Source organism: Microtus ochrogaster, chromosome 7 (assembly GCF_000317375.1).
Source record: "Microtus ochrogaster isolate Prairie Vole_2 chromosome 7, MicOch1.0, whole genome shotgun sequence".
NCBI lineage: Eukaryota > Metazoa > Chordata > Mammalia > Rodentia > Cricetidae > Microtus > Microtus ochrogaster.
Genome location: NC_022014.1, coordinates 62,881,368 through 62,905,926, shown reverse-complemented (window position 1 = coordinate 62,905,926; position 24,559 = coordinate 62,881,368). Strand labels below are relative to the sequence as shown.

Here is a 24,559-nt window from a genome sequence, read left to right as displayed (position 1 = left end):
TCCTCTCCCCTCCCCTCTCCTCTCTTCCCCTCCCCTCCCTTCTTTCCTTTCCTTTCTCTTCTTTTCTATTGGTAAGGCCCAGATGTTTTTGTCTTTTTAATTACTATTGCCTTTAAAATTTTTTTGTGTGGGTAGAAGGATGTGTATTAAGAGCTAGTTTCTTGCTTCTGTCATGTGAGTTCCAGGGATCAAACTCTGATTGTCACGATTGGCAACAAACACCTGTACCCTTTGAGCTGTCCTCACATACGCCTTCCAATTTATTTTGAGCTGTAGTCTCACTTTGCCGTGTCTCGTCTGGCCTTGTGTTTATAGTCATGTTTGCTCATCCTCCAGAATGCTTAAGACTATAGTTGCTGAACGAGGTGCATCAGTCTGGGGAGCCTAACTAGCATGATAATGCTGAAAGTCAAACTTTCTAGGTTCCCAAATGCAAGGAGTTGTCCACTGTTGATCTGCTGCTAGTGTACCCACACCATCTCCAGGACAAAGCTTACTTCCTCTTGAGTATCATCACGATTTCTGGGTTTTGTTTTTTGTTTTTAATATTATTAGATTCTTAGTCAAATTTCTTTTTGTAATTACACTCATCTTTTAATTTCTCTTCGACCTTGGGAGATAATGTTTGAGTTATTTTTACGTTAAAACAGAACTAAACTTAACTATTACAACTTAAGTATGACATCCTCAAGTTTAACAAACAACATTTAGCCAGACAGTGGTGGCGCACGCATTTAATCCCAGCACTTGGGAGGCAGAGGCAGGTGGATCTCTGTGATTAGAGGCCAACCTGGTGTATGGAGCGAGTTCCGAGACTGCCAGGGCTACACACATGGACCCTGTCTTGAAAAACTTTAAACATAAACAAAAACAAAAAAAAAAACCTTAACATTTAAGCAGATAGGGGAAACTGTCTTGTGGAAATATTTTCAGAGCCATGGTCAGCTCCTTGCTCTGTTACCTTACTTTCTCCATACGTGCTTTGTCTCTTGCTCCGGCCTCAGTCTCCCTGGGTCACTCACTGCTCCTGGAACTTGCCTGCCTGTCAGAAGCTTTGTATCTGCCCCAGACAGTTTTTCTCTAAGGCCTTCTGATTTCTTCCTTGTCCTTTGGGTTTCTGATCAAATGCCATGGGGGGTTTTTCTTAAGTTACTTCACCTAAAATAGAAACTCCCAGAGCTAGGGAGCTAGCTAGTTAGGTTGCTAAAGTGCTTGCAATGTAAGCTTGAGGGCCTGAGTTAGATCCCAAACCCTAGTGAAAACGTTTCATGTGGTGCCTGGGAACCTTTGGCAAGGTGGATCCCTTGATGAGCTCCAAGCCAGTGAAAAGACTGTCTTAAATAAAATGAATAGTGACACCTGAAGTCCTCTGGCCTCCACATCACATAGGCAAACAATAGAATGTTTGTGCCGAGATTTTCCTTTTGTCTTGTTGTCTTTTTGCTGTAATACCCTCTGCTCTTTAAGAAAATACATCTCATGCTGAGGCAGTTTTCTTGACACAGGACTGTTTACTTAAGAGCCTGATACAAACTCAGCAAATAATTGTTATATTCATGTTGTAGGAAAGCTCTATATGATTTACACAATTCTAGTTTTTGTCTTAAAATGGTTGCTAACAAGTATAATGGTTAATAGCTTAGTAAATAGTTGACAATGTATAGGTAGCATGAAACTGGAGAATTGCCAGTCTTGTCAAGAATGCAATAGCTAAGTGATCCGCTTGCATGCTTTCCACTAAGATGCAGCCTGTATTTTATGTGCACAGAAGGTTCATGTGATACACTGAGTTTTTAAATATTTATCTAGGAAGGAAAATTGGCCTGGAAACATTGCATTTGTAGAAGCAGACATCCTTTCTAGAAATGACTAAAGTAGCTGTTAGCTGTGTTTTTTGAAATAAATACTCATGTTGACTTTCCTTAATGTGAACAGCCTACGGTTGAACTTTGACTTCAAATTTATAGCCATATTTTTTTCAATTTAGCTTCAATTTTGTTGATATTGTCTGACCGTTTCATGGACTAATCTTCACGTAATTTATAATTGGGTAGCTAGAGCCTAATCTAAAGATCCATTTTATTGTCTGGGGATGTTGTTCAGTGGTAGAACACTTTTCTAGCCTAATCCCCAATACTAGAGGAAAGAAAAAGAAAAATAAAGACAAAAGAACTATTTTATTCTAACCTCTAAAAGAAGTGGCTACCATTGGGGAAAGTCCTTGCCTGCTTAGTTTCTGTTTCCTTAGTTGACTTTTAGAGGAATCATTTATTGAGGGTGTGTCACTGTGTATAAATGAATTCCTGATGGAAACTGTTGTTTTTTGTGCTGTACCGTATGTCTGTGGAATATAACAGGACATGTATCAGGTAACTGCCCCACACAGGTCTTACCCTTTCCCATCTATAACATCTTTGTCAGTCTCTAGTAGGACTGTAGCTTCATCTTTGTAATGCTAAAAGCAGTTTACAATTTAAAGCTGTCTTTTCTTTAAATTCTTTGTTGTTTTTAATTCATAGCCATTATCACAGTACTCTTCATAGACTTAATTATAGTAGATTGTTAGAGCCTGGGTGTATAGCTTGGTATTGGGGAGGGCTAGAAAATAAATCATTAGCTTGAAACAAATGTGAACATTTGTGCCACCAATGTGAGGATAGTGACTAAATCAACTGCCAGATTCAGCTGAGCTATTTATTAACGAAGTCCCATGTAGTGATTTTACAGCCTGTGTGCTTCACTTGTGGCTCACAAATCTTAATTTGTTAATTTTTTTGTTAAGGATGTGTGGGAAGGGCTTGGTATTTTGCTTGTAAATCTAAGCTTTGCTTAGTAAAATGTATTGAAATGGGGAGATGTATACTCAGCTCTGGGGTCATTTCTTTCTTTTAACAGAAGAATCTCTGAGCATCAGCAAAGAAAAGAATCTCATATTTCACTTAGTGCAAGCAGAAAACTGAAGCTTCTTTTTTGTTTGTTTGTTTCCCCCTCCCCACTTTTAGGAGGCAAAACTAACAGATCAGTTGCCACTTATCATCGTCTGTGATCGGTTTGACTTTGTCCATGACCTGGTGCTGTATTTATATAGAAACAATCTCCAAAAATATATAGAGATATATGTCCAGAAGGTAAATATTTTTATACCTAAATAATTTAAACCTTATCAGTACAGTATTCTGAATTGTTCTTGGTGTTTATAAGAATGATCTGTGAGAGTAGCTTTCGGTGGTTTTTGTCCCAGCAGTCTTTCCTTTGATTAAAATTTTATATCCGCACCAGTATATGAAGTGTGAGAATAGAACCACTATAGTAACAATTTTAGATTTAGGTTTTAGAAATTTTATCTTTAACTTTAAGATAGTCTTAACTGGGCAGTTTTGTTGTAATTGAAGCTTTTACACTTGGAAATCATTGCTGTTGTTGTTTTTGTGCTTAGCATTTGGAGCAGTTCTTAAGTGGGCTAATTAAGCCTGGGAGACTATGGGCAAGTGCTCCCAATGCCTGCTAGACTGTGAGCCCTTCTAGTTGGACTTGTGCTAAAGTCCTTCATGTGACTAGAAATTTAGATGCACAGGTTGTTGCTAATTTTTGAAAACTGGGCTTTAAGTTTTTAACTCAGCTTTGCCTATTAATATAATGATATGTTTTATTTTCTTTTTTCCAAATGCAGGTAAATCCAAGTCGACTCCCTGTGGTTATTGGAGGGCTGCTTGATGTTGACTGCTCTGAAGATGTCATTAAAAATTTGATTCTTGTTGTGAGAGGTCAATTCTCTACTGATGAGCTTGTTGCTGAAGTGGAAAAGAGAAACAGGTGTGGCACTGCTTTCACCATTACAAGAGATGAGTCTGGAGAGTGTGGTACTAGTTGACGCTGCTCGACAGCTGATGGGACACTGACACACTAGCTATCAGTGTTGAGATGGTTTTGGGGGGTTGGTTTTGGTTTTCCTATATGATGCTGGAGTTATGAGAGGACTGTGCTGTCTGTAACATAGTGTGTGGGGTTCTGTTGTTCTCACTAGATTGAAGCTGCTTCTGCCTTGGCTTGAGGCCAGAATTCATGAGGGCTGTGAGGAGCCTGCTACTCACAATGCATTAGCCAAAATATACATCGACAGTAATAACAACCCAGAGCGATTTCTTCGTGAAAACCCCTATTATGACAGTCGTGTTGTTGGAAAGTATTGTGAGAAGAGAGACCCACATCTGGCTTGTGTCGCTTATGAACGTGGTCAGTGTGACCTGGAACTCATCAATGTAAGTACTGTTTGCTGAGCATATGTAGAGGCAGCTGTATCTCTTCAGTTAATTGCATATCTGATTAGGAGAATCTGAGTTTCTGTCTGTTTTTAGGTATTATGGAGCAATTCTGGGCAGATAGGTGCATTTTTAAAACTTAATTGGAAAGAGAAGTAAACCTAAAAGTGCCCAAAATATAAAGTCTGTATACATTCCTGTTTTGGCGTGTTAACCCCATTAACTTTACTTGTTCTTGTATATGTCATACATCCTGAACATAAGCATTGTTTCTATGTTACATACCTTGTGGACTTGTGTCCCTTTGGACTTTATTTTCTATGAATGAAAAAGTATCTTCACATAGATACTAGCTACAACCAATATGACATTAAATATGACATTAATAGGGTACTTTGAAGAATCTGTTTTCTTTCAGTGTTAGCAGATTTGTGTGTAGTTCAGTATCATAATTGTATCCTCTCTCTTTAGTCTTTATTCTGAATCAGTTCTTAGAAATGTATTTTTTAATGACAGATACCTTTGCTAAAACTTAATTTTATTAGTGAAATAAAATGCATAACCAAATTTTCCATTGTAAAGAGAACAATTAAGTGGCTATCAGTGTATTGCAGTGTTACATAATCACTTCTCTTTCCCGGCCTTCATCATTGAGGAAGGACACCCTCTTTTCAGTAAACTTCTCCATACTCTCGATTCTCATAGACTCTCTCAAATGCCAAACCACACTCAACCCTGTATTTTTTTAAACTAAAATATTTATATTTTGTACACATGTATTTAGAGGTCAGAGGATAGTTGTGGGAATCTGAAGGCGTAAGTCACAAACAATGCCACAGCAGTTTGGAATTATGATTAGTAGGGTAGTATTTATTTAAAGGGGAAAAAACTTACAGATCACCGTCAGCCCTCTGTACAACCAGGAAGGGAGTCTAGTCGCCGGCCGAGCAGGAAGTGAAGAGAGCGAGAAGGAAGTGGCCACTTTTTTAAAGGGAGAGAGACCACGCCCCAATGGGCTGGTATCTCAGCGGCTATAGGCTGGAGGAGCGGAAGGACCTCCCGCAACAGGAATCTGTTGTCTCTTAGGAACTAGACTTGGGTCATCAGCCTTGGTGACAGGTGCCTTTACACACTGAGCATTCTTGCTGACCTCTGTACATTTTGTATAGATGTATCGTCAGTCTCCTTTCCCCTCACGCCATGCTGGGAGAGCACTGCATCACCTGAGCTGCCTGCCTGGCCAAAAGTAAAGCATTTCTCATTTTAGTTTCCTAACTCTTCGGCTGCACTCAAGCTCTCTGTGACTGGATATAGATCATACATTTCTACTCAGAATGTGTCCCATGTTTCTGCATTCAGAAGCACATTATAAACAAATACACATGCTCTGTGGGCTGTGCACATTTCCTTTTCTTCCCCCACTCTGCTTAGCCTCTGTGAAGCTTCAGCTCTTTCTCCTGGTTGTCTGAACACTGGGCTGGTATGAGCAAGGCCCTGGGTATAATCCCTAGCACTGGAAAAAAAAATTCTGTCATATTTATCAGCCTGGATTCATAGATTCTTGTTTTACTCTTTATAGTCATGGCTCTTTGTAGTTGGAATTTTCTTTGGGCTGCCAATCAGCTCCTAAATAAAGAAACAGAAACTTACTATTAATGTCAATTATGATTGCCCAGCCTTAGCTTAGGCTTGTCCCACTAGCTCTTTTAACTTAACTTGTTTCTATTTGTCTGCATTTTGCCTCGGGGCTTTTTACCTTTCATTCTGTGTGTCCTACTTTCCTGCTTCCTCTGCATCTGTCTGCCAGGACCCTGGCGCCTCCTTGGTCTCTTTTTCTTTCTTTCTTTTTTAAGCCTAAATCCTCTTACTTACTCACCTTGCCTGGAAGTCCCACTTATACCTCCTTGATATGGGGTGTCCTGTATATTTGGGTCTGGGCTGCTGGGAAACTAAAGCCTCCATTTACACCTCCTCCCCTTACTATATTGGCCATTCAGCTTTTTAGTAGACTAATCAGGTGCCCTAGGCAGGCAAGGTAAAAGAGCAGCACATCTTTTAAGTGGTTAAACAAATATTCCGCAACAACTGTTACTTCTGTTGGGACTCAGATGGTCGCCTGATTTGTTGGGGCACTTCATTCCTGATAATTAATACAGCAGGATCACTCTGTAACTTTCCAAGCTTAGAGTTGCTCATTTTTCCAGGAGACCCCCACCCTTTCTAGCAAAGGATGCCATTAGCAACCAGGTTCTATACTGGAGATATATTTGTTTCTAGAATCACTTCAGTGATCAGATCCAAGAAACTTAATTATGTATGTACATACATACATACATACATACTTTCAAAGGTTTTTGCATATCTATATGCAAATATATAGAAAGTAAGTATGTAAGAGTAGTTAATAAATACTAAAATACTAAAAGAAAGCTTTGGAGATAACCAGCTCTGTATAACACAAAGCTTATAACTTAAAGTCATACAATACTAATGTTTGAACATCGAAAATAAGCTGAGTATGGTATTGCATGTCTGTAATTCCAGCATTTGAGAAGTGAGACAGGGTTGATAGGAATTTGAAGCTCTGGTATATGAAACCACCATCTCAAAAAAAATAATATAATATTGGGATGCTTTTTTTTTAAGCCCCTAAAAATTCTTTTTTTCTATGGTTGAGTTTCAGTGAGTACATCTGACTGTGGCATTCCCAAGACTCTATAGAAGTAATAGATGTCTTACAGAACCAAAAGTCGGCAAGTTTGCAGATAACGTTCAGTCTTCTATAGTCTTTACTTCTTGTGTTGACATTAACCCTTGCTATTTTAATTAGGTTTGTAATGAGAATTCCCTCTTCAAAAGCCTTTCCCGCTACCTGGTCCGTCGAAAAGATCCAGAATTGTGGGGTAGTGTGCTACTGGAAAGTAATCCATACAGAAGACCACTAATTGACCAGGTAAAAATGGCAAAAGTGTTTCTCTTCTTTTTGGCTTGGAATACTTTCCTTTCACTATGTACCCAGGTACTCAACTGAGTCATATAGGACTATAGTGGAAAGCAGAAAAAGTGAAAGAACATTAAAATTCTGCTACGTAAATGTAAAATTATATATATAAAATAAGGAAAGTGAAATCTAAAACAATTATCTTAAATTCATTATCTTTAATTAAAAGAAAATAAATTAGGATTGACTACAAATTATTACCTGACCACATGACTAAATTGAAGACATTTAAAATATGTCTTCATGTAAGTCAGCACCCAGTGAGGATTGATAATACAAAATACAGAAAATCCAAGTAATTTTTGGGGGGGAGGAGGAAAATATGGCTTATGCCTGAAGTCCCAGCACTTAGTTGTTTGAGAGAGGAATAATGTGAATTTGAGTTCATCTTGAGCTATGACTGTATCATGATCCTATCTCCAAGTAATATCATGGAGATGGTTCCATCTGCAAGTATGAAGACGTGAGTTCACATCCCTAGCATCCACATGCAATCTGGGCTTAGGGACCCCTGTATTGAACCCCTGTGGTAGGTCAATAGAAAGATCTCTGGTACATCCTGGTAAGCCAGTCCAGTCAAATGGATGAGCCCTAGCTTTAAGGAGAGACTTTTATCAAAAATAAAGTGGAGAAGTAACTGGGCAAGACAGGTAGTAACAACCTTTGATACATGCACACGCTCCTACACACATTCATGCACACAACCACAGGAATAGTACATAATAATGCACACAGTGCCCAATTCAGTGATAGTAAATTAACTAAAGAACCACAGAACCACAGTTGAAGTTTTTATACCTATATGATATTGAAATCTCGAATTTAAAGTGCTAATTATTACTTGTTATTTTAATGATTCTTAAATTCTTCTGGTAGACAAGTAGGTACAGCATTTTGAAGAGCAGATTACTACCTGAGTTTTCCACTAACCCCAGGAAGCATTTCCAAGGCACCTTCCCAAGTAGATAGATACAAAGCTTCCTGTAATCATTGTGGCATCTGGGCTTATGAAAGTAGCCAAAACCAGGGTTGTTCATTTTATAATCTGCATCTGGGATTTGAAAATAAGAAGCCATTAAGTAATAGTGATAAGTGTTATTATGGATAGTGTTTTATCAGAGGAAAGTAAGAATTATGTAATTGCTAATGTTAGCAGCATAATTAGAAACAATATGTGTTCATGTGTATTTTTGTACAAAGATCATTGAGTAGTAAATTAGAGGTAGTTTCCTCCTATTTGAGATTTTCTAAGGAGAAGTTATCTAAGTTATTTTTACTAGGCAATATATTGTTAAGAAGACCTTGGGGTTTTTTGGTTGTTTTTTTTTTTATAACTATACCATGTATATCCTCTGTAGGTTGTACAGACAGCCTTGTCTGAAACTCAGGACCCAGAAGAAGTGTCAGTAACTGTGAAGGCTTTTATGACAGCAGATCTTCCTAATGAACTCATTGAACTGCTGGAGAAAATTGTACTTGATAACTCGGTATTCAGTGAACACAGGTACGTTGCCAGAGGACTGCACTGACTTTCAATGTGACCTGTTGGTTTGGGGAAGGAACAGAAAATAAATTAGAGGCAGTTTCTGTTACTCTCCTAATACTCTTACCTCTTCTCACCCTGTCCCCTGAGACAAATGACCCTCTAGTGCCATACTGGTTATTCCTTGCCACTGATATGCTTTTTAAACATTGTGGTTGAATATCTTGGTTTCTAAAGGAATCTGCAAAATCTCCTCATCCTCACTGCAATTAAGGCTGATCGGACACGTGTTATGGAGTATATTAACCGCCTGGATAATTATGATGCTCCAGATATTGCTAATATTGCCATCAGCAATGAACTGTTTGAAGAAGCATTTGCTATTTTCCGGAAGTTTGATGTCAATACTTCAGCAGTTCAGGTAGATCTTGAAATTAGATAAATTAGTATAATAACTACAATGCCTTCTCTTGATGTAAAGAATGTATTGTCCTATTAGGGTGTGTACAGATTGCTATCACAGTAGAATCATAAATGATCATAAAATGCTATCATTTTAAACATGTAAGATCCTTTTTACTGTAACGTCAATTCAAAAATGTTGCCCAGGTCTTAATTGAACATATTGGAAACCTGGATCGTGCATATGAGTTTGCTGAACGCTGCAATGAGCCTGCTGTTTGGAGTCAACTTGCAAAAGCTCAGTTGCAGAAAGGAATGGTGAAGGAAGCCATTGATTCTTACATCAAAGCTGATGATCCTTCATCCTACATGGAAGTTGTTCAGGCTGCCAACACCAGTGGTATGACTTCTAGTCTTTATGTATTTGACACCTCAGAAAATTACTAAGCCATGTATTTGGGTATCTTAACTTTTAATTGTATAGAGGTTCAATACTTCTTGATTACTTGTGAAAACTTTCAGCCCAGCATCTTAATCCAGCTAAACACTGACTGCATTGTGTGAATTTAGAAGATCTATGGAGAAGGTTAATTTTAGTTTGAAGTCTGATAAAATAGTGATAGAGCTCTGATATATAACTTTTAAGTGTGTGGCAAAGGTATCAGATATTCTTTGGATCAATAATAATACAGGCATATAATGGAATTTTTATACTTTTGGGCATATCCATTTTTATGTGTTGTTCTGTGCACTGTTTCTTTGAAAAGGGAGTTAAATTGATGAAGTGATGTGCATATGCCATCGTAGTAGTTGGGAAGCTGAGACAGGAGGCCTTAAGTTCATGGACAGCCTGGGCATCATCATCATCATCATAATGTGTGTGTGTGTTTGTTTAGTGGGATGCTTGTATGTAGATACTGTAAAGGCCAGAGGACAAGCTGTGTTTTTACCTCTCAGGCACTATCCACTAAAAGACAAGGTGTCTTGTTGGCCTGGGTGTAAAGTAATTTAGGCCAGCTGACCAGCAAGCATAAACATAAATGTAGCATGATACTCTCTCAAAAAGAAAAAAATGTAGGGGGCACAAATAGCAGATCTTACATATTTGGTTGGAAATATAAAATAAGGATGCTAATTTATGGCTTATTTGTTTATTTAGGAAACTGGGAAGAACTGGTGAAGTATTTGCAGATGGCACGAAAGAAGGCTCGAGAGTCCTATGTGGAGACAGAATTGATATTTGCGCTGGCTAAAACAAACCGCCTTGCAGAATTAGAAGAGTTCATCAATGGGCCAAATAACGCTCATATTCAGCAAGTGGGTTCCTGTTTAAGTGTGTGTGTCGTGTGTGTGTTTAGTGGGATGCTTGTATGTAGGTGCATACAAAGGCCAGAGGACAAGTTCTGTTTTTACCTCTCAGGCACTATCCACTTTAAAAACAAACAAAAAGCAGAGTATCTTGTTGGCCTGGGTGTCAATAAGTAGTTTAGGCCAGCTGGCGAGCAAGTGTAAAGGATTGCTCTGTCACTGCGTCAGTGTTGGAATCACAAGCACACCATCACACCTGGCTTTTTATGTGGGTGGTGGGTATTAAACTCTGATCCTGATGTTTGTAAGGCAAGCAAGCACTTTTCTAACTGAATTATCTTACTACCTTCACACTTTAGTCAGTGATTGAATAACTTTGTTGCTTTGGAAGAATCAACATTTTAGAGAGAGACAGAGTGTATATGTGTTCAGTGCAAAGATAGGAATTTGAAAGAAGGATTGAGCTGAGACTTACATTTTACTGATCGTGGATTGCCTTTGTCCCTAGGTTGGTGACCGTTGCTATGATGAAAAAATGTACGATGCTGCAAAGCTGTTGTACAATAATGTTTCTAACTTTGGACGCTTGGCATCTACCCTTGTTCACCTTGGTGAATATCAGGCAGCAGTTGATGGTGCTAGAAAAGCTAATAGTACCCGGACCTGGAAGGAGGTAATCTAAACCCAAGTTTGAATGATGACTTAAGTTTTCTGTTTGAAAGTTCTATTTCTACTGTTGAGTTGGAATAATCCTCTACATTTACATTTGAATTCTCATAATGAAAAATGTTTATTCTAGGTCTGCTTTGCCTGTGTAGATGGAAAAGAGTTCCGTCTTGCTCAGATGTGTGGACTTCATATTGTAGTACATGCAGATGAGTTAGAGGAACTTATCAACTACTATCAGGTAATGAACACCAGGACTTCATATGAATTGAGACCTTTGCATACATGTTCTCTCCTCTAATTGCTTATTTTTCTGTTTAGGATCGTGGATACTTCGAAGAACTCATCACCATGTTGGAAGCAGCCTTGGGACTGGAGCGAGCTCACATGGGAATGTTTACTGAACTAGCTATTCTGTATTCTAAATTCAAGCCACAGAAAATGAGGGAACACCTGGAGTTATTCTGGTCAAGAGTGAATATTCCTAAGGTAACCAGTCTTCATCACTGCCAGGCAACTCTAATAATTTAAAACACAATGCTTCTCATTAGGCTGATAGGTAGCAGAAGTTAGATTTACATGTTAAGCCACTGGTCTTTCTTATGCAGGTGCTGAGAGCTGCAGAACAAGCTCATCTTTGGGCAGAGCTGGTGTTCCTGTATGACAAGTATGAAGAATATGATAATGCCATAATCACCATGATGAATCATCCCACCGATGCATGGAAGGAAGGGCAGTTCAAGGATATCATCACGAAGGTATGTACCCTCGGGTATGGGCTGTGGAAGGAGAAAGCTCATTGGGGGAGCAACTGACTTTTAATGTATGGGTTTCTCCTACTTTAGGTGGCCAATGTGGAACTCTACTACAGAGCAATCCAGTTCTACTTAGAATTCAAGCCTCTGTTGTTAAATGACTTGCTCATGGTGCTGTCTCCACGGTTGGATCACACTCGTGCAGTCAATTATTTCAGCAAGGTAACCATTTTAAACTGAACTTCATGGTGAAGATTTTTCTGTGCATGGATAACAGTTGTCCTAGACCTTCTACAATGTGGCTACCTTTCTAACAAACTTTATCTTAAAGGTTAAACAGCTACCACTGGTAAAACCATATTTGCGCTCCGTCCAGAACCACAACAACAAGTCTGTAAATGAATCACTGAACAACCTCTTTATTACGGAAGAAGATTACCAGGTAAAACCTATGAATTCTTGTAAATACTTAAGACATTTGGTCCTGATTGGGCTTAAAGTTGGCTTTAAACAGATTCTGTAGTAAAACTTCCTGTTATCCTTATGTTTATAAAAGAGCAGACACGTGGGTGCCTAGGTTCTTTCAGTTAGTCTTTAAAACTTACTTGCTCTTAAGTGGACTTAACTGATTATTACTTTTCTTACATAATATCTTAGTATTTGTCTTTTAAGGTAATTGCCTTTTTTAGTTTCACTTATTCTTGACTCAGGCATCCGGCTCACCATGAGTTTCCTTTAGGTTCAGAGCCAAATCTGTAAAAGTGAATATAATGTTAAATTATATGAATAGTTTCCTGACAGCATAAGTTCTTGTCCATATTACATATTCCTTGAGTTCCATGGTTATTCAAGTTAGTATCGATACTGGAAACCTTGGAGAAAATTGTGCCTTTAGAAAATTGTACAGTGCATTTGAGGATTTTATTTATTGTTTTAGAAGTAGATGAAGAAAGTTCACATCTGAACATAGGCTACAACTTTTGTAGTTTGATGCTTGAATCTATGTTGCTATGTTTTATGCTGTCATCTAATTGCCTCCATCAAAATGAATTGTGCAAAATAAATGTTAAACTGAAAGCCTTTAGTTGACTTTTGAATGAATGACTTTGTCTCATCTCTTAAGGCTCTGCGAACATCAATAGATGCTTATGACAACTTTGACAATATCTCACTTGCTCAGCGTTTGGAAAAACATGAACTCATTGAATTCAGAAGAATTGCTGCTTATCTCTTCAAAGGCAACAATCGCTGGAAACAGAGTGTAGAGCTGTGCAAGAAAGACAGCCTTTACAAGGTTGATAAAGTGGGGGTGGGCTGTCTAAGCAACTCAGATGGTATCTTTACAAGTGATGTTATCGAGCTGTTAGTTCCATGGGTATGAGAATTGGTAGTGTCGTTCCCTTTTGTGAATGTGGTCTTTGAGTGGTTTGTGGGGTTTTTTGTTGTTGTGTTTTTTTTTTTTTTTACCTTTAGGACTGGTTTAAGTCAGCATAATTGGTTGACCTCTGCCCTTCATTGTTTCCTCTGAATAGGACGCAATGCAGTATGCCTCTGAATCTAAAGATACAGAATTGGCTGAAGAACTCCTACAGTGGTTTTTGCAGGAAGAAAAAAGAGAGTGCTTTGGGGCTTGTCTGTTTACCTGTTATGATCTCTTAAGGCCAGATGTCGTCCTGGAAACTGCATGGAGGCACAATATCATGGATTTCGCCATGCCCTATTTCATCCAGGTTATGAAGGAATATTTGACCAAGGTAATGATGGTCAGAAGTATATTCAGAACTAGTAATTTTGAGGATATTTACAATTCTACATGTATATTTTTTATTCTTTTTCTCAAATAGAAATTATTGATCATAAAATGTTCTTATTATATGGAATTTTTCTTAAGCGATAACAGATGCCATGACTAGGAAGGGAACTCAAACTTGTCATTGTTTACCCTCTATATTCTTAAAGTAAATAGCACTTTTTGTTTTAATGTTTGAAATCTTTTAAAATAGCATTTTAAATTTAATTCCTATAACCCAGATTTCCATGTATACTTCTGTAGATTACCTTTGTTTGGTTCCTGACTTCATGTCTTTACCTGTTTCCCATGGGAAAACTGCATCGTATAAACAGCCTGCTAATAATCGTCACAGATTTTTTGATAATCAGATACCTAATTTTAAAAAAACCATAGGTAATTTTCAGTTAACTATGTTTCCTAAATACACATTAAATAAACTGAAGATACAGCCACCTTATAAAATTTACTGTTCATTTTAGCATCTCCTTTTGATGTTAGAATAGTTTTTGCTTGCCCTGAGTTACTAGATATGTGTAGATAATGTAAATGATTTTGAAAGATCAATTTTGTCAGAGCAAATCAAGCTTAAAATTGAAGTCTCACCAGCACTTGGGAGGCAGAGGCAGGCGGATCTCTGTGAGTTCGAGACCAGCCTGGTCTACAAGAGCTAGTTCCAGGACAGGCTCCAAAACCACAGAGAAACCCTGTCTCAAAAAACCAAAAAAAAAAAAATTGAAGTCTCACTTCTGATCTCTTCAGCGTGTCTGAATTACAAGCGGGGAAACACTACTCACGCCCTCAGTATAGAGAGATTTTCCTTAGGGGATCCCATATCTCATATTGCACCTAGATTTTTTTTTTAAGGAGTAATATTTTATATGTAAGTTCAGTGTGATTAAACAGTTACCACAGCTTAGCCATAGGGGAGATGAGCTTCTTTTCTTATGCATAATACCACCTTTTGAGACCTGGCTGCTGTTAACCTAAGTGCTGTCCGTTACTAGCCATTAAACTGCTTCCTTCCACACTGACTTAGCATAAATACTTCCGCAGTGAGCTTGGAAGTTAAAGGGATTCTCAGTTTTGCTTCCGTAGCCCTTTGCTTCCACTTTGCTCCTACCTTTTTCAGTGGGTACATGTTTCTCCCTTGAACCTTTGTTGCTGATTCTACCTTTTTATGCTCAATATGGAATTTGATTTTTTTTCTAAGCTGCACCTTCTGAATTCCTTTGCAGGTTGATGCAATAAAGGAAAAGGTGAAAGTTGATTCTTTTCCATCTTTAAGTCTGGAGGACTAAGTCTAAGGAATTTGCATGATTTTTTTCCTTCCTTTTCTACACTGCTGCTGCTGCTTTCCCCCCAATAAATTTTCACTAAGCCTCTGCAAGTCCCTTGAAACATAACTATAATAGAGCTGTAGGACATTAGTAGATGTTTGCTACTAATCGGCTAATAGGCTTTAGGAAGGGCAGGAGGCTAATCAGTAGTTGGTTCACAGTCTCTCTTTAATATATTATTAAAACTGAGCATGGTGAGTTTCAATATTAATTCCAAACTATCAGGGTATCTGGACCGTAGTAGGACTCTCTTAATATTTGAAATAAATTAAAACATCTTCTTTTTTATTTTGTGAGCTTGCCTGACAGTTGTTGAATTTATATCTGTATGTACATGCCCTAAGAGGCTTTTGGAGTTCTGTGGGGCTTTTTTGTTTGTTTGTTTTCTGGGGTTTTTGTGGTATTGAAGGACTGTGATCCAGTTTCTGATCTCTTGATTCTTACTAATTTTTTTTTTGCTGAAAGTAGATACAAGAGATACTAGCTGCTTCAGAAGAGACTTTCCTCATGTTTCTCCAGGTGTCCAGTTCTCATGGTGCTAGTCCATTTTTAAGAGGAACCAAAATCTTTTCAATCATGAGAGAGCCAAGCTTGCTGTAACTGTTGCTAAGCAACATGGATTGTTAATATTTATAACAAGGCAATATTAACACCTATCTGTAAGAAGGCATGCCTTAGAAGCTACTTAAAATTTGCTGTCTTGTTGATTAGTTGGCTCAATATCCAAGAATGCCAAATTTAAGCACCATTTGGTTGCTGCTTTCTTCACTGGCTTGTCTCCATCCCAGTATAAACAAAACAAACTTTAAAACTTAAGCCTGGTGTAAAATTATGGCTAGGGAGGGGTGGGGAAGTAAAGGAGTGTTAAATTTAAATGAACTTGGGTGGGTCCAATGCTTTGGGATTCTGTTCATCAGACTGGAGTCACCACTGGAACTTAGGGCAAACCTGAGTAAAATGCATTGTGTGTGAGACCCTTCAGCAGCTAGTAAGCAAGGCAGTTAGAAAGCGTGTGTGTGAAAAATGGGTAATTGAACTGTAGTGTTATGCGTTGTTTTAAATCAAGCATGTACAAGTCATTGCAATTACATCATACTACTCCGAAACATAGAGCATTGCTGTGGGCTGTGTGTGTTTCTTGAGAGCCTGTATGGCACCAGTCATCTTCAGATCTCACTTCTTGCTTCAGTACTTTTGCCTTTTTTTCATGCACACATACACCGAAATAACTGACTGCATGTTGACTTTACTCTGCAGCATATTGCAGTCTTTGTGGAAAAGCCTTTTGCATTTTAGTGGATTTCCAATATTACCAATGGAACTGATTTCAGTGACATAATTGTTTAATTTTTCTTCTTCAATCTGAAGATCAGAAACTTTTGTTACAGCTCTTAACAAAAGCTTATGTTCATAAAAGCCTTCTCCGATTTTTCTTTTTGTGCAATCTAAATTGGGCTATTAAATAAAAATTGGATGTTCCTGTGCCAGAGGCTGTCTTATTATATAAACATCAACATTTTTGCTTATGTTGGTGTTTCTCCTCTGGGATTTGTGTTTTTCCTCCTCCCTCCCTGCCTTTGTCAATGACTGGGCAATTGGATAATGCTGGCTCTTTTAATCTCCCATGGTGTTTCTCTAGCAGACCTGTGTTCAACATTTAATCAGACATTAACTTTTATATGTGTCTGTTTACTCAAGTTTTTTTTTTTCATTGAAAGTCTGGAGATGTATTATGCAGTGCTGGGTTTTTTGGTTTCATTTTTCCTCTTTTTCTTAGAAATTATTTATATGCAGGTGTCCATGTTTCCTGTATAGCTTTTGTAGACTAGCCTCACATATTAGCTAGGTTAGCAAACCCCAAATGACCTTGATGGCATAGCTGTTCTTAAATTCTACAGATGAATAATTTTTCTTGTAAATTTGGATGCCAAATAATGGGTACTTCACATGATCTTAACATTCCATGGTAGTCTTTAATTTGATAGTAGGATAATTTGTAACATGATTATAGTATAGGTTATAAAATAAGAAAATAGTATATGAAAGCAAACCACCACCACACGCTGACTTAAACCAGTCCTAAAAGTTAAAAAAAAAAAAAACTGACTTAAAGACCACTTTCACAAAAGGGATACACAGTGAAACTCTTTCTCCTCCCCTGCAAAAAAAAAAACCCTACAAACCTTGAAACAAAACAAAGCAAACCCATTTTCCTAAGGTAGACAAACTACTGAAGCTTGCTTCTTAGAAGTCCTTTAACAAGACTGGGTTAGACCCAGATTGCTTTTAACATGTAGCAATTAGAGTAAGTCTAAAACATTGTCTTGAGCTGTTTCAGCTGGGACAGGCACTTGGCTGTCAAGCCTGAGTGATGCTTGATTCTGTCCCTAGGACCCACATGGTAGAATGAGAAAACTGACTTCTGCAAATTGCCCTGCACCCTCTTCATGCACACCATGGCACCTGTTTGTCATCCCCTGCCCCCAAATAAGTACATGTAATTTTTACAATTACAAAAAATACTGTCCTAACCCTCTGTGCCTGTGTGTATACTCACAGATGCTATTTTAAGTTTCCACTAGAACATGGGGTCTGCTTTAGCATTTTAAAAAGATCTAGTTTTCACAACTGTTTCACGGATCTACATGTCTACTCATGTGCCTCCTCCACCTCACCTCTCCACATTGTTTTGGAAGAATATATGCGGTTCCTCTCTGCACTCACAATCTTACCACACTTTTGGTCTTAAAAGCAGTACATAGAACACTGAGATTTGAAATTTAGTTGTAGAGAAAAACTGGTTCAGATACCAACTTTTAAATATAGTTTGAAATATAATTATAGGCTAGTGTAAAGGCAATCGAAGTATGTGGTCAGAGGATTCTATAAGACCAGAATCCTGGTATTTTTCTCAGTGTGTGTCCCAGACTTACAGAATGAAATTATGTTAGCCCCACAGAGAACTTCCAGCTTCTTTCAGCCCCATTTTCTAGAGAAGGAAATCCAATGGATGAAAAAGTGGTTTGCGAAGCCCCCACCTAGCTGGGTAATAGCCATCCTGTCCTTCAGTCGTACACTGAGACTGATATTATCTGATATTGGCTGCTTTGATTAGCTAGTATACAGAAGCCATTTTTTTTTTTTTTTGCTTCATTAAATGAGCCAGGCCAGGCAATCCTAGTTACTTCTTAAAGACACGTGCCATTAATCTTTGCATTTTGTCTCAGACAACTAAGGAAAATGGTCTTATACAGTCAGATTGAAAATGGAGCTCCTTGAGACTTCTCAGCCTATAAAATATAAGCCTCAGCAGGAGCTATGCACAGTTGGCAAAGAAGCTTATCTTGCTCAAGTACTTAATCTAGCCATTAGACTCAATTCACTTTTTTGCAAACCTATTCCCTTGGGGAAGGAAGTCTTGATAGTTCATGAGTTCTTGTTACCTCTGATAGTGTGTACATTTCCTTCTCACTTCCTCCCTTGCTCAGGCTGCATCCCAGCATGTCCAGTCTTAGCCTGGTGTGAGCTCTTAATGCATTTATAAACCCCTCCTGCCTGAGGGGTTTTAACAACAGTGCTGAAAACCACCCTTACTGAAGTATGAATATTGCCATTTAATTTGATGGGGTCTGAGAATGTTCTTGCCAATCTGTTTTATTTTGACAGAATTTAACATACTAAGGCTTTTCCACTCTCTGCCATAAACCTAAGTTTGTAATGCTTTTGAGGTTCTAACTAACATGATTTCTTTTTCTCTAGGTGGATAAATTAGATGCTTCAGAGTCATTGAGAAAAGAAGAGGAACAAGCTACAGAGACACAGCCCATCGTTTATGGTAATCTGTTTCTTTTTAAGCTAGACCCTTCTTAAATGTAGCAAGCTGAGTTAAGGAATAGTTCCCCCCCCCCCAACTGTTAGCATTTTCTCCTGAGGACCATTTAAAACTCTTTGATGTTTTCCACTCTAATAATCTTCCATGCATAGAATATCTCAAAAATAGTCGTTAAAGATGGTCAAGGTTGCCAGGCAGTGATGGCGCACGCCTTTAATCCCAGCACTCGGGAGGTAGATGCAGGTGGATCTCTGTGAGTTCGAAGCCAGCCTGGTCTACAAGAGCTAGTTCCAGGACAGGCTCTAAAGCTACAGAGAAACCCTGACTTGAAAAACAAAAAAAAACCCAAAAAATCAGTTGCCAGATTGATGACTGATCTATTTGTTTCTCTAAGTCAGTAAGAAAGAAACAACAATGAATTCTGATTTTATTTATTTTTTTTAAAGATTTATTTATTTATTATGTATACAACATTCTGCCTCGATGTATGCCCGCACGCCAGAGCAGGGCGCCAGATCTCAGTACGGATGGTTGTGAGCCACCATGTGGTTGCTGGGAATTGAACTCAGGACCTCTGGAAGAGCAGCCAGTGCTCTTAACCTCTGAGCCATCTCTCCAGCCCCTGAATTCTGATTTTAGAAGAACCAATATGCCAGGATGTCATCAGTGTGCTTTGCATAAAGACTCCATCTTCACTTTAAATCTATCTAGGACAGAGAATGGGGGTTGAGTTTCCATTTGAGAACTTTCCAGAGAGGTAGAACATCCAAATCCTAAAGTATTTAAAGCAGTTGACTTCCTCTTCTACTACCCTGTGTGGGTTATTTATCCTTTGTATTTCATACTTGGTGAACATTGGATCTGAGGAGTATGATTAAAAGTTTTATAGCCAGATGTTTTTTAGAAGGAAGTATAAAATTATGACCATTTTTGTCTCAGACAACTAACGAAAATGACAATATAGGAATCATTATTATTATTATTATTATTATTATTATTATTATTATTATTATTACAGATAAACTGTTTGGAGTTTGGGGGACCGGGTAGTTTTGATGAAGGACTGGTTAGACCTAACATGTTAAATAAGGTTTGACATCTTTGAAATAGGGAAAAAATGATAGTTGTGGTTATTTAGTAGGTATCTATAGACTGGGCCTTCATGGCGTTTGAGTGAACTAGGGTTCGAATTTTCAAGGTAATCTAGGGGTGATTCTTTGGTAAGCCAGTTTCCAAAAAAACCCCAAAACTCACTTACTGAAGACAATTTTGGTTGTACCACAAGAAAGGAGTCCATTGTGCTGGGAGAAAGATAGCTTCTGTTCTAGCGGGAGATGATTTGCAGGGCTAGGGAGGTATTGTGTTTCTCTCTCTAAAAGTTCTTTACGTGTCATGTTTTCTTTATGTGGTCAGCAACTATTTCAGCTTCATCAACAAGTATTTGATAGAAGGTATATATGTTCTCATGTTTTTCATGCCTAATGCATTGCATATCTAGTGCATATTTGAATGTGTTTTTTTCTATTGCTGTCTCTAAATTAGCGCTGGATTCTTTGCTAGAACCATATTAGGTTTTATTACCATTCAGATGTTTAGAATCAGAGATTTAAATTAACAACTTGTAAAGTTTTCCTGTGCTAAAATTTTAGTCACTAAATGTAATGTGTATTATGTAATAGGCTTGTTGGCAGATGTATGGCCTGATAAATGTCAAATGTGCATGTGTTACTGCTTTAAATATAAGATGTTGTGGCCCTCAGTCCTGCACCATTGGCTTTTTTTTAAGGCAGGAACCTTCTCAGGGTGAGATTATTCCAAACCGGGACAGTCGAAAGTGCCCCCCACAATTTAATCAGTGAATTGTGATTGTGCTGCTAGAGTGGGAAAGATGTCAGTGCTAAACCTAGATGCTAACAGATTCTCCTCCTCTGTGTCACTTTTAGGTCAGCCCCAGCTGATGCTAACAGCAGGACCCAGTGTGGCAGTCCCTCCCCAGGCACCTTTTGGTTATGGTTACACTGCACCACCATATGGGCAGCCACAACCTGGCTTTGGGTACAGCATGTAAGATGGAAGCTGATCCTGTAGTCTCCTATTTTCATACTGAAGCATCGTCTACCCACTTCTCAGTTTATAAACGGGGAAACAGGCAACGTGTTCTCGTAACCTTTATTTCATGAAGGACTACTTTTTTGTTTCTAACTATAGACTTGGATCGCCTATGTTAAAACCTTATTTTCACATTCCGCATCATTAGAACTTCTTTTCAAAGGGGAATAATATTCATGTGGGCTTTTTTCTCCCCCTCATTCTTTGAAGAACTGCTTACTATTCAGTCTCTTGTGAAGAACCTGATTTGCACTCTGTAGTGTTTAAAGAAAGAAACTCTAATACTGAATCTCTTAAATTTAGTGTATGTAAACAGCTTTCAATATGTATTGTCTAAATGCATTTAAATCTCTTTTATTCAAAGAAAAGCTAAAGTGAAAATACTGGTATGTGACCATGCAAGACTGTCAATGCGAACAAAGACAACACTAATCAGCATATGCTACATTGGATCACAGCGCTCTCCAAATTATTTGAAAAATGCATACAGACAACTAGCCTGATGATTTTTAAATGAGCATAAAAGGCCCTTTAACCTATGCAGGTTTCCCCATTGCGCATATAGAAATGCTAGTGTGTTTTGCTCACTTCATGTGTAACAGGTGCCCTCATGTTGTGCTGTATCCTGTGCTTTTTCTGTGGGACCATTCCATTCAGGAACAAAGAGCACCATGATTCCACACGTGTGTATTTACTAACCCTTCCCTGAGGTTTGTGTATGTTGGATATTGTGGTGTTTTAGATCACTGAGTGTACAGAAGAGAGAATTCAAACAAAATATTGTTGTTCTTCAGTTTTGTTTGTGGAATTTGAAATTACTCCAATTTAAAATAAATTACTGGACTGTGGAAATAACATGTAGAACTGCAGTTTTAATTAAATACACCTCACACCAGAAGAACGGATGTTTCCATGGTTTTATACTGGGTGCTGCAGGAGCATTACAGGGTGTCACAGAGGGAATTATGGAGAAAGTCGTGCATTATGTCAATAAAAGTGTATTTTTAAAAGTAGTTAGCATGACATTTCTTATCATGAGCTTAAAGGGTACCAAATTTAAATATTTGCCATGGCTAAAAATACTGAATTTATTTCATTATGACTTCATTCCCTACCTTAGTGCCTAGCTTATGTTGCTCTACAACAGTCAGGCAAATTATCTAAGCTTCACAGTTTGTTTTTTCTTAGAAAAACTTAAAACACACACACACACCCATAGGAAATTAGTAGTAACGTGAAAACCATTTGTTCAGGCCAGAGCTACACGTTCTGTTCCCAGATCTCTGTCTGCCTTTCATCATAAAGAATCAAGAGATATATAAGTCACCTTGTTAACTTTTCCTGTACTTGTGGAATGATGCTGTCTTTTCCCTTCTTGAATAGAAGCAATTTGAAATATATTTATTATGTGTAAGGGTGATTTGCCTATATGTATGTCTGTGTGCATAGTGCCCTCCTCAGAAGCCAGAAGAGGAGCTCAGATCCCCCGAGACAGAAGTTAAGTTACCCTGTGGATGCGAGGAATTGAACCTGGGTCCTTTGGAAGAGCAGTCATTGCTCTTAAACACTGAGCCATTCTCCAGCCCTACTCTATTTTCTTAATTGTTTTATTGAGGATATTTTTCCCCAACAGATTCGCTGTTCTAATCATATAGTGTTATCCTGTGATACCACGTTGCCACTTAAACCGTCCATATTGGGCAACACGTAAGACAAACCTTAGGAATGTGCAGGCCAGTCAGCAGGCTGCTAACTTTCTTATCAGTATATAAAGTGCTTTTCAGAATTACTGGGCAAATTATTTTATGTGTATGTGTGTTTTGCCTTCCTCCATGTTTGTGCACCATATAGGTGCCTCATGATCAAGGAGCTATTTACAGCAAACCGACAGCTAACATTAAATTAAACAGTTCTTAAGTGTTGCTGGAACTAAGAAATGGGAAGACTAATGAGAAATTCTGTGACAAGCTATCTGATCTTGGGATAAAAATAGCCACTACATAAACAAACTCTACCAGTGATTAACAACTCTTTCATTACGGCCATATTAGTGCAACAGCAAGTATCACCTCTAGGTCTTTCTCTAGTGCAGCCACCATCTTTCTCTGAGCCTTGTCTACCAAACTACTGAACTTTAGGTTTTTTTTGTTTTTGTTTTTTCGAGACAGGGTTTCTCTGTGGCTTTGGAGCCTATCCTGGAACTAGCTCTGTAGACCAGGCTGGTCTCGAACTCCCAGAGATCCGCCTGCCTCTGCCTCCCGAGTGCTGGGATTAAAGGCGTGTGCCACCATCGCCCGGTCCAAACTACTGAACTTTAGTTGGTCATTTCTATCAGTGACAGTAAAAACAAAACAAAAACTATATTGATGCAGAAAACATTCATTTGCTGTGTGGGAGGCCCGAAGGGCGATCCTCAGCATTGCTGTTAGTTGTTCTTTTATACTGCTATGGTTCAGTTCCAGCACCCCACAAACACCGATGTGTGAGAGTCTGAAAAAGTTCTCCAAACTTCTTCCAGTTTTTCTTGAAGTGGTTAGTGCATTTAGTTTTTACCAACTGTCACACACGTGGGTTTGGGGCAATTATAGTCCCCCTTTGCCTTATTCTAGAGGCAAGAACCTCACTGTTAACCTGGAACTTGGAGAAATTCTCTGGTCTCAGCCTTCAAAGTGCTGGGATTGCAGACTAAACCACCACACCTGGTTCCGGGTTAGTTGGTTTTTTTAATTTTTTTATTGTCTGTGTAGGCACAGTGCGATGGCACTCAAGCGGAATGAGAGGACAGCTTTGTAGGTTCCGTAAAGTTTTATTTTCAGTTATATATATGTGTGTGCTCGTCTATATAATTATGTTAACTTGAGTGTTGGGCTGGATCCTCTGAAATATTATGAGCCAGAAACCAAACATGGGTTTTCTTCAAGATTTTAACCTTCCTAACCTCTTGTTTCGGTTCTTATAAAAAGTAAAAATGTTCCACGAAACTGAGTTCACAAGTAAGTGACACTATATACTAGCCTTTTAGACAACCACACATGAACACTAGTAGTCGTGGATAAAAAATGATTTTAATAATTTTTATTGAGAATTTCGTACATGTTTTCAATTTACTATGATCATAACACCCGCACTTTCTCCCAAGTCAGTGCTAATGTACAACTGTATGTTGGACCATCTACTGAAGCATGGGCAACCTACCAGGACTCCTCTGAAGACTCCCTTGTCCTGCATTCTGCAGTTCTCAAAGCTCCTCCCCTACATATGCTAGGAAAAAGTACTGCTCCTCAGGACAAGTGAAACTACTATAAACGAGGGACCATGCAAGCTATGACTACTCATTTGAATAGACCATCAGGGAACATACTAGATAGAGAAAAGACAATGCCTTTCATTCAAGTTAATATACAGTCACATAAAGACTCCTTGGGCTCTGTAGAGTATGCCTTGAGGGCTGTTTGGTTAGAGTGTACGAAATACACATCAAGAACAGGTGAACAAATACTGTGATTTGTTACCAGAATTAACAATTTTCACTGTTACAGGTCCTTGAATCAGCTACCCCAGACATCCTGCTGGGAATGCAGTCTGTCAGTGTGGAGTCATGCTATAGTCTGCAGC

General features: G+C 38.4%; 1 protein-coding gene across 2 annotated transcripts in view; it reads left to right on the top strand.

Moving 5' to 3' along the window:
- The window catches only part of Cltc (clathrin heavy chain), a 62,217-nt gene extending 40,372 nt beyond the window's left edge, over positions 1 to 21,845 (top strand). Inside the window, exons 15-33 of one of the 2 annotated variants that reach the window (XM_005350467.3) lie at positions 3,003 to 3,128; positions 3,671 to 3,813; positions 4,025 to 4,259; positions 7,090 to 7,212; positions 8,619 to 8,764; positions 8,981 to 9,164; positions 9,353 to 9,545; positions 10,305 to 10,462; positions 10,962 to 11,126; positions 11,253 to 11,360; positions 11,441 to 11,608; positions 11,728 to 11,877; positions 11,965 to 12,096; positions 12,206 to 12,316; positions 12,998 to 13,168; positions 13,407 to 13,628; positions 14,902 to 14,922; positions 18,763 to 18,838; positions 20,779 to 21,845. In XM_005350467.3, the coding sequence (XP_005350524.1) occupies positions 3,003 to 3,128; positions 3,671 to 3,813; positions 4,025 to 4,259; positions 7,090 to 7,212; positions 8,619 to 8,764; positions 8,981 to 9,164; positions 9,353 to 9,545; positions 10,305 to 10,462; positions 10,962 to 11,126; positions 11,253 to 11,360; positions 11,441 to 11,608; positions 11,728 to 11,877; positions 11,965 to 12,096; positions 12,206 to 12,316; positions 12,998 to 13,168; positions 13,407 to 13,628; positions 14,902 to 14,922; positions 18,763 to 18,838; positions 20,779 to 20,903 (2,757 nt within the window). In that variant the 3' untranslated portion in view covers positions 20,904 to 21,845. The remainder of the gene's footprint in view (positions 1 to 3,002; positions 3,129 to 3,670; positions 3,814 to 4,024; positions 4,260 to 7,089; positions 7,213 to 8,618; positions 8,765 to 8,980; positions 9,165 to 9,352; positions 9,546 to 10,304; positions 10,463 to 10,961; positions 11,127 to 11,252; positions 11,361 to 11,440; positions 11,609 to 11,727; positions 11,878 to 11,964; positions 12,097 to 12,205; positions 12,317 to 12,997; positions 13,169 to 13,406; positions 13,629 to 14,901; positions 14,923 to 18,762; positions 18,839 to 20,778) is intronic. The other variant, XM_005350468.2, reaches the window with a different exon arrangement.
- Positions 21,846 to 24,559: the final 2,714 nt, after the last annotated feature.